Source organism: Taurulus bubalis, assembly GCF_910589615.1.
Source record: "Taurulus bubalis genome assembly, chromosome: 3".
In the NCBI taxonomy this organism is placed as follows: domain Eukaryota; kingdom Metazoa; phylum Chordata; class Actinopteri; order Perciformes; family Cottidae; genus Taurulus; species Taurulus bubalis.
The window spans coordinates 42,670,022-42,679,995 of NC_136591.1; the positions used below are offsets into that span (position 1 = coordinate 42,670,022).

At 45.4% G+C, this 9,974-nt stretch overlaps 1 protein-coding gene across 1 annotated transcript in view; it reads left to right on the forward strand.

Annotated features, from left to right (window-relative positions):
• Positions 1-4,342, forward strand: part of LOC306734534 (sodium/hydrogen exchanger 9B2) — a gene marked incomplete at both ends in the record, with an annotated part of 6,715 nt that extends 2,373 nt beyond the window's left edge. The window contains 11 exons of the mRNA XM_079215891.1: positions 1-85; positions 288-430; positions 511-638; positions 850-931; positions 1,821-1,914; positions 1,990-2,096; positions 2,212-2,361; positions 2,477-2,585; positions 2,723-2,859; positions 3,934-4,108; positions 4,257-4,342. The exon at positions 1-85 is cut by the window's left edge and continues 86 nt beyond it. Of these exons, the coding sequence (XP_079072017.1) occupies positions 1-85; positions 288-430; positions 511-638; positions 850-931; positions 1,821-1,914; positions 1,990-2,096; positions 2,212-2,361; positions 2,477-2,585; positions 2,723-2,859; positions 3,934-4,108; positions 4,257-4,342 (1,296 nt within the window). The remainder of the gene's footprint in view (positions 86-287; positions 431-510; positions 639-849; positions 932-1,820; positions 1,915-1,989; positions 2,097-2,211; positions 2,362-2,476; positions 2,586-2,722; positions 2,860-3,933; positions 4,109-4,256) is intronic.
• Positions 4,343-9,974: the final 5,632 nt, after the last annotated feature.

Below are 9,974 nucleotides of genomic sequence, written 5' to 3' on the forward strand. Positions count from 1 at the left end.
ATCCTCTTCATCTGCTCCGTTCTGGGGGGGAAGCTGGTTGGGATGATCCAGCTGCCCACGCTGCCCCCCTTCCCTCCTCTACTTGGTACGACCCGGAGCCTGAAACCAAACCAATCTGTTTATTTCATTACACACAAACCAATCCCGTAAACATTTTCAACTGTGTGTACAAATATGTGTGTATATATGTGTGTGTTGTAAGATAAAACAATATATAGAACAACATTTTAATAATAGACAATGTATTATATATCAATATATATGTATATTTATTGTATATTTAACAGGCATGCTGCTGGCAGGGCTGCTGTTGCGTAACGTTCCCTACATCACGGACGGCGTCTACATCGACACCCACTGGTCTTCAGCTCTTAGGAACATCGCCCTGTCAATCATCCTGACCCGAGCCGGGCTGGGCCTCGACCCCTCGGTGAGCACACACACACACACACACACACACACACACCGTTGAGTATAGCGCACACACCTGATGACCGTGTGTTGGTGCAGGCGTTGAGTCGCCTGAAGGCCGTGTGTTTGCGGCTCGCGATCGGCCCCTGTGTGGTGGAGGCCTCCGTCGTCGCCGTGGTTTCTCACTTCCTGTTGGGTCTGCCCTGGGTGTGGGGCTTCATCCTGGGGTAACACACACACACACACACACACACACACACACACACACACACACACACACACACACACACAGCTGCAAATACACACACATCATAATCAAGTAATTTTTACATGTGGAAACTACAGCTATCGATACCGTTGTATTGAAAAGTGTGTATTGACAGTGTGTGTGTGTGTGTGTGTGTGTGTGTGTGTGTGTGTGTGTGTGTGTGTGTGTAGTTTCGTCCTGGCTGCCGTGTCTCCGGCGGTCGTGGTTCCCTCTATGTTGCTCCTGCAGAGAGAAGGATACGGAGTGGAGAAGGTAAAGCATCAGGTGGTTCTGTTAGCTGCCACCAGGGGGAGCCGGTCTGAGTCGGCTGATTTACGAACTACTTGAACCAAGACTGGCCGACTAGATTAACCCTAAAACCTCCTCTTTGTCTACTAGAACCTCTAAAGGATGCCTATAAAGAGTAATCAGTCAGAACTAGAACCCACTCTCATATCCTTAGAACCTCTTTGATGACCACTACCTCACGGTCCTTTGGGAGATTCTTGTATTCACTGAAAAGGATCCTTCTAGGGACATCTACAACGTCTTCAATGGCTAGAAAAACCTTCTAAAGAACTCCTGAAATCTCCTCTATGACAAGGAGAACATCCTAAGACCACTAGAACCTCTTCAAGAACCCCTAGAACCTCCTTGGTGGCCACTAGAACCTCTTAGAGGACCTCCAGAACCTCCTCAGTGGCCACTAGAACCTCTAAAAGGACGTCAAGAACCTCCTCAGTGGCCAATAGAACCTCTTCGTGGACCTCAAGAACCTCCTCACTGGCCAATAGAACCTCTTCAAGAACCCCTAGAACTATCTGCGGTGACCACTAGAACCTCTTAGAGGACCTCCAGAACCTCCTCAGTGGCCACTAGAACCTCTTCAAGAATCCCCGGAACCTCCTCAGTGGCCACTAGAACCTCTTAGAGGACCTCAAGAACCTCCTCAGTGGCCAATAGAACCTCTTAGAAGACCTCCATAACCTCCTCAGTGGCCACTAGAACCTTTTAGAGGACCTCAAGAACCTGCTTAAGGACTACCAGTATCACCAGTAGGACCACAAGAACATATGTTTGTAATAATGTGATATTCCATTGATATTCCATTGATGTTCCATTGATGTTCCATTGATGTTCTAATGATGTTCTTGTTTTTCAGGGAATCCCTACCCTCCTGATGGCTGCTGGGAGTTTTGATGACATTCTGGCCATAACAGGGTTCTCTACCTGCCTGGGAATCGCCTTCTCCACAGGTCTGCACAGGAGAATTTGCTGCATTCTATTCTACTGGGTTCCGTTGGGTTCTACATGCTGTGTTTGTCCTGCAGGTTCTACGTGGATGAACATCCTGAAGGGTCTTCTGGAGGTGGTGGGAGGAGTCATAGCCGGGCTGGTCCTGGGTCTGTTCTTGTGCTGCTTCCCCAGCAGAGACCAGGTGAGGGTGTGGTTCCATTTAAATCATAAATGTAATTCATTGAATTATCTAAATGGACTCTCTGTCTGTCTGTCTGTCTGTCTGTCTGTCTGTCTGTCTGTCTGTCTGTCCGCAGGAGGACCTGGTCATGAGGAGGACTCTCATATTGTTGGGTCTGTCCATATTTTCGGTCTTCTTCAGTCATGTGATTGGTTTTGCCGGAGCCGGTGGTCTCTGTACGCTGGTGCTGGCCTTTCTGGCTGCTCTGGGCTGGAAGACCGACAAGGTATGACAGACCAGAACCACATCGATCCAGATTGAACACCTGGATTCAAACCGGTTTACAGTGTGACTGTGTTTAATCCAGACTGTTTGAGATCAGTGGTTGTCTTTGCCTGCAGGCCCCGGTGGCCGCCATGGTGGGGCTTTCGTGGGACGTGTTCCAGCCGCTCCTCTTCGGACTGATTGGAGCGGAGATCACCATTGCGACCCTGGACCCCAGCACCGTGGGTGAGAACATATGTACACAGACAAGCAGCACGTCCTGTGGACCTGGCCTCAGGGACCAGGAACCATGCAGCAAAGTGTTAGCCTGATGTTCCCTATGCGCTCTGAACCGGTCTAACAGTCTGCGTTGGTCCGTTCAGGTCTTGGTCTGGCCTGTATCGGCACCGGTCTGGTGATCCGCCTGCTCGTCACCTTCCTGCTGGTTCATTACGGAGGATTCAACCTCAAGGAGAAACTCTTCATCGCAGTAGCCTGGCTCCCCAAAGCCACCGTACAGGTCTGTGTGTGTGTACCATAGTGATGGAACCCCTAGAACCTCATCACAGACCACAAAAAAACACCTGATGACCCCTTAAACCTTCTCTATGAGTGCTAGAACTTTAGAAATGATAACATAACCACTAAAAGGACACCTAGAATATCCTAGACCCTTCTAAAGGACCGCTCAAATCACCTACAGGAACCCCACAACCGCCACAATCATGTCTCACCTAGAACCTCCTGTAGGACCCTAGAATCATCTGCAGAACCTCCTCAGTGACTTTCAAACAAAATCCCTCTCACTGACCAATATAACTACCTATAGTACCCAGAGAATATTATTAGTGACCACAACAACTTGCTGAAGTGAACCCACCTATGAACCCTTTTATATTCAAAGGGCTTCATCTAGAACCCTGGAGGGTCGGGATGTGCTATCAAGAATCCTGGAAAAACTATTTCTTCCACAAAGGGTTCTTTGGATGAAAAAGGTTCTTATTGGAAGCCTTAGTCTTACAAAGAACCCGAGAGCATTCTTTCTTCAAAAAAGGGTTCTTCAGAAGCAAATGGTTCTGGGTAGAATCTCAGACCATGAGGAAGAATCCGTTGGAACCATTATTTCTAAGAGTGCTTGTACAGGAGAGCTTTTTCAATAGCCATGATAACCTCTTAAAGGACCACTGGAACCACCTTCAGGACAACTACAACCTCATCAGTGACGACACAAGAACCACCTAAAGGACTAACATAACCTTTTAAAGGACCCCTCCAACTTATTAATTTACTACAATAACCTTATAAATGAGAACATCCAAAGGACCTCTAGAACCTCCTACACTAGGGCCCACTGAATGGCCACGAGAACCTGCTAAGGTGGTCTCGCAGAACCTGCGAGACCACCTTTAGGACATTTAGGACCATTCAAATCTTCCAAAGTTGTCTCTAGAGCCCTCTAAAGGACCTCCAGAACCTCTTTATTGATGACATTCATCTTCATATGTTACAGGCTCAATGTCGCCTGGGCGTTATGGGTTCTAGTGGTCACGCTCATGTTTTTCAAAATGCCGATGTGTGTTTGTTTGTGTGCTAGGCGGCTATTGGCTCCAAGGCTTTGGACTTGGCGAGAGAGGAGGGGGACGAGACCTTGATTAAGTTTGGTTTGGACGTGCTAACGTTAGCCGTGTTAGCCATCCTGACCACAGCTCCCATCGGAGCACTGGGTATCGGACTGGCCGGACCCCGCCTCCTGACCCGGCAGGCCAAAGGTCAGCACGCACACTCTTTGTGTGTCTTTGTTTTCTTTTTATTAACTTAATTGTTATCACTTTACCTTTTATTGGTGTTTTTCATTATTACAGACACAAGGATACATGGATCATATTTTTACTGACAATTTAATTTTAATCTCAGCAGATGACACGGAAGGCGGAGCCACAGCTCCAAGCAGCATTGGGATTGGTCAAGAGAAGGACAGTGTGACGCTTGAGAGCAAGCTATGAGGCCTCTGATTGGACAAACCAAATAAAGCTATGTGTTATGCACAATAAGTTAAACCTGAATGTGTCTTTTATCCTTTGATGTGCTAATGCTAACGTGTACGAGTACTGTTGCTAGCTAAAGGATAAAAGTTAGGAATGTAACAACAGTAAATGGTGGTAAATCTACATTATGATGTGAAGTCAAAATTATGTTTTTCACTCAGAATGACTTTACTTTCTTAAAAGTATGTACAATGGCTCAAACTTATTTATTTGATACATCAGAAGTAATTAAAATAAAAAATAACTCAATGTTCATTAGCTCATTAGCTCGGTGGTCTGGAGGCAAACTGAAGCAGAATACAATTTAAATATTGAGATAGCTACATTTTCCTTTATTATTCATAGTTTTTTGTTATTGTATGATTGTGTAGGTGGAGAGCAGGTGAGGAGATTATTTGGCTTTAGCGTGATTATCTGATGTTTTAGGGTTTTAAACGTGGAGCTATCGGCGCTCATTTGTTAGTTCACATGAGAAATATTTGTGTGAAGAATGAGACAAAAAGAGCTGAGAGGAGTTTAAACCCCGCCTCCACACGGCTGACCAATCACGGCCTGAGGTAGGTGTGGTTGTTTCAAGAGATTAGGCTCGTTCGAGATGAGCCAGTTCTGCCGCCGCAGTTGCTTTCCAACGACTGCGTGGCCCAGTGCATGATGGGAAACGCCTGGCTGTCGCCACATCAGAGAGATGATTGGCTCTTAGATCTGACAGCAAACACCACGTGTTGTAGAAAATCCTTATTTTATGTGTAGTTGTAATACTTAACGCTGGATTATTGACTATTAGTCTCATGTTTGATCTAAAAACCTTTATTGTGTGGTTGTTAATACAAAATCGTATTTATACAGCACACATCAAAACTACTAGTAATGTATTTCACAGGCAGACATCAAAAGACCAAAGGATGCAGCTACACACTCATTTTTACATAAATATATATTTATAAACACATATAATAAATCCAAACGAGATCTGTAAACTCCAAGTAAACAAAAGTTTGAAAATAACAGGAAGTACTTTTTTCTGTGACTTCCTGCGTATACACAGCTGACAGCTGACAACTGTCCGACTTGATTGCAGTTTTTTGTCAACGCCTCCTGCTGCGGCCGCTGCTCTCGTCTGGATTCCAGCTCTAACGAATGAGCCTATTGTTGGACAACACGTGCCCCCAACTGTCGGGGGAGGGGGTTTCAGTTCATATTACTCTTATTGTAATTACCTTGTCCAACGCCTTGAGCAATTAAGATAAGTATGTCCAACAATTATTGTAATGAGCTGCGATTTATTATCATGAAATATTGAAAAACTCAATAAAGTTACAAAGTGACCCTTTGAATTTGGACAAAGAAAAACAAATCATGAATATATTTGTTTGAGATAAAATAGCCTCTGATCAACAGGAAAACCGTTGCTCAGAGTTTATCTTTAGTCTCTGAATAGACATTACATTTAAACGTCATGTAGTGCAGCGTTTGTGGGCATCAACAACATACAGGAAGTAACACATGCACCAACAGGACGCACACAAGAAACAAACACGCACAAATATAGAATCGTCAAAATAAACGACCAGGACATCAACAAATCTTGTTCAGATCAATGTAGAAACATTTCTGTTGCAGTGTCTCGTGGTTAGCTTGCGCTGACGGTACAATAAGATCAACATGACTTGTGTGTTCAAGTCCCTTGGCTAAAGAGTAGGAGCACATTTAGACAGCACTGAAATGGATGAGAATCTGTTGTATTTTAAAAGGTCATTCTTTAAAATGTAATTAAACATGTGATGAATCACAATATAATAAGATGCAATAAGTGTAAATCTGCCATTAGTTTCATCTCAAACAAGCAGCGATTGCTTCCTGTTTCCTCTGTATGTTTACTCCTCCACACCTCAGACCACACGGCCGCCATGACAAGCAACCGCAGAGTTGGACAGAAACCCATTTGAGAGAGGTACGCAGACCGCTCGCAACAACCTGCACCCCTCACAGTCATGCAAGTCTAACAATCCTCTTTGAAATGCAATGGGTTCTTCCTTCGACCAAGTTCCCCACTTTCAACAAGTTTCATAACAATCAGCTTTATAACAAACCAACAAAGTAACAAACCAACAAACCAACAAAGTAACAAACCAACAAAGTAACAAACCAACAAAGTAACAAACCAACAAAGTAACAAAGTAACAAACCAACAAAGTAACAAACCAACAAACCAACAAAGTAACAATCCAACAAAGTAACAAACCAACAAAGTAACAAACCAACAAAGTAACAAACCAACAAACCAACAAAGTAACAATCCAACAAAGTAACAAACCAACAAAGTAACAAACCAACAAAGTAACAAACCAGCAAAGTAACAAACCAACAAAGTAACAAACCAACTGTTACGTGTCAGTGTTGTGTTTTCCCCTCCCCTCTTGTTTTCCCCCACAGGTTCCTATTGGCTAATTGTTGCCACCTGTGAAGGCCAATCAGCGAGACGGTCGGCCATTTTTAAAAGGAGGAGGTCGGAAGAGTTCGGGGCGGATTTTGTTTGTTCATTCCTGAATGCACACTGACACTGCTAGGTGGAAGGTTTGTGGTGAGAGGTTGAGGGCAGTAGGTAAGTTTGGGGTACCCTGTACACTGGTGCAGACACGTAGGTACTTTGTGTCTAGAAACACTAGGTTATTGGTCGGTGCTCCCTCCGTATATGTTTTGATCAATCTTTTGTAGAGAAGTTAGAGAAGCCATTTTGTTTGTTTATTTTCCAGAGGTAGAGAGCGAGGCCTAGTTTTGTTTTCTTGATTTCTGTTTGTTTGGCACGACCACAAGCTGTCCCCAATCTCTCCCACGTGACAGAACCTTTTCTTTGTGTGTTGTGAACCGCCAGTGTCGAATAAATATTGTTTCTTCGTTACTCCTATTTTCTGACTTTGTTTCCTTTATTCTTTGGGCTGACCTGTGTTCGTTCCCCACTTATCCCCTAGACGGGAAAGGGGATGTAACACAATTGGGGGCTCGTCCGGGATCTTTCCCTTGAAAGAGAAAAAGTCAGTCCAGGGGAAAGTCATTTGTAGTTGTACTAGGAGCAACCATGAGTTTTGACTTAGAGGATTTTATTGTAAATCCGAGTTGGGAAAAAGTTGATTCGTGCCGCAAAAATGATCTATTGTGTATTGCAGCTCATTTTAACATATCTGTACAGAAGTACATTGTTAAGCGGGAAATGAAAAACCAGGTGTTAGAAAAACTGGTAGAATTAAAGGTCCTAGTAAGTCCTGTTTGTGACGGTGTTCCTTTTGCAGGACCAGGAGTTTCCTCTGTTACCGCTACAGGTGACGCTGCGGAACGTGATGCTCCTCCTGCAACCTTGCCTCGTTTTGACCCTTCTTCCCCAGAGTCCCCTGTATCCAGTGGGAATGCCAAGTTGAAGGTTCGCCTTGCCCGCCTTCAGCTAGAGGCCCAGGAAAAGGAGATGGTGCGTACAGCAGATCTTAAATTACAGATACGCAAGCTAGAGATAGAGGCTGAGAAAGAAGTAAAGTTACGGCAGCTTGACATAGAGGCCATGAGGGTCTCTGCTGGACAGCGGCCGGCGGACTTCTCTGCACCTTCCCATACAGTTCCTAACCAACCAGGGCTTGATGTCAGCAAAAACATTGCCTTAGTGCCAACATTTCGTGAGGCCGAAGTTGACTCGTACTTCAGTGCATTTGAAAGGATTGCTACTGCTCTAGTTTGGCCTAAGGACATGTGGCCAATCCTACTTCAGTGCAAGCTAGTAGGTAAACCCCAGGAGGTTGTGTCATCTCTTTCCTTAGAAGAAAGCTTACGACATAATGTGCTCAAAGAATCAATTTTGCGTGCCTATGAGCTTGTGCCAGAGTCATACAGACAAAAGTTCAGGAACCATAAAAAGAATGGTGAGCAAACTTTTGTGGAGTTTGCTCGAGAAAAAGGCGTACTCTTCGACAAGTGGTGTGCCGCTAGTGAGGTCAAAGATAGTTTTGCGTCCCTTCGTCAGTTAATGCTGTTAGAGGATTTCAAGGGTACCTTACCAGAGAAGGTGATGGTATTCTTAAATGAGTAAAAGGTGACGTCATTGTCTAAAGCAGCCGTATTGGCCGATGAGTTTGTCCTCACTCATAGGCAGGTGTTTGTGTCTTCCTTTCGCCCAGACAGAGAGGCAGCATCGCGCTCCATGAGACCAGGTTTCGGCCACCCTCCCTTCGACAAGGCTAGGGGAACACCGTCACCACCTCGTGGTGTTCGTGAATGCTTCTATTGTCATAAGAAAGGACATGTCATTTCCGATTGTTTTTCTCTGAAGAGTAAGCAACAGTTTTCGCCTAGCTCACGACAGCCAAAAGGCATGACTTTGATTAGAAGTGTGTCGCCACCAGAAGCTGAATTGTCCTCGCCTAAGGAGAATGAACCTGATCAATGTTTCAAACCTTTTTTGTCAGATGGCTTTGTTTCCTGTACTGGTGGTCCTAAAGATCGACGGCCGGTAAAGATACTGAGGGACACGGGAGGTTCTCAATCGATTATTCGGGAAGGCATCTTGCCCTCTTCATCTGTATCCTCATGTCACTCTAGTGCAGTTGTTCAAGGTGTTGGTATGAGCTTCATACCTGCCCCTTTGCATCTAATTCATGTTCAGTCTCCCCTGGTATGTGGATTATTTAAAGTCGCTGTACTACCAACATTGCCCATTAGAGGGGTAGACTTCATCGTGTCGAAAGGAGTCAGCTGAGGTGGTTCGGGCATCTAGTCAGGATGCCTCCTGGACGCCTCCCATTAGAGGTTTTCCAGGCACGTCCAACTGGTAGGAGACCCCGGGGAAGACCGAGGACACGCTGGAGGGATTATATCTCCCGGCTGGCCTTGGAACGCCTCGGGATCCCCCAGAATGAGCTGGAAAGTGTTGCGGGTGAGAGGGAAGCCTGGGTCGGCCTGCTGAACCTGCTGCCACCGCGACCCGACCCCGGATAAGCGGCTGATAATGGATGGATGGACTTCATCCTGGGAAATGACTTAGCTGGGGGACAAGTTGTGCCAGTCCCTGAAGTGCTAGACAGCCCTGATTTGAGCTCAGTGTCTGACAACATGACAGAAGTAATGCCAGACATATTTCCAGCTTGTGTGATTACAAGGGCCCACACCAAGAAATATGGCCTTGACTTGTCTGACTCTTTTCTGACCACCGAGCAGGTTTCCGAAGCTGATATGACTAGGTCCAAAAGTCAACCTGACGTCCAGCCTGCTGATACTGGGTCTTTTCTCACCAGTTCAGAGGGTGTGGAACTGCCGGCTACCAGGAACGAGTACATTGTAGCCCAAAAAGCAGATGCCACCCTGGTAAAATGTCATTCCTCCGTTCTTAGTCGAGAAGAAGCCAAGAAAAAGCAAATGTCCTACTTTCTTGATGATGGTCTGTTAATGCGTCGCTGGACTAGTGGAGTCCCAGAGGAGATGGATAGGACTGAGACTTACCAGGTGGTAGTGCCTACGTCCTTTCGTTCTCAGATACTGTCTTTAGCTCATGATCACCCGTGGTTAGGACACATGGGGATCACTAAAACTTATGAAAGAGTCCTCCAACACT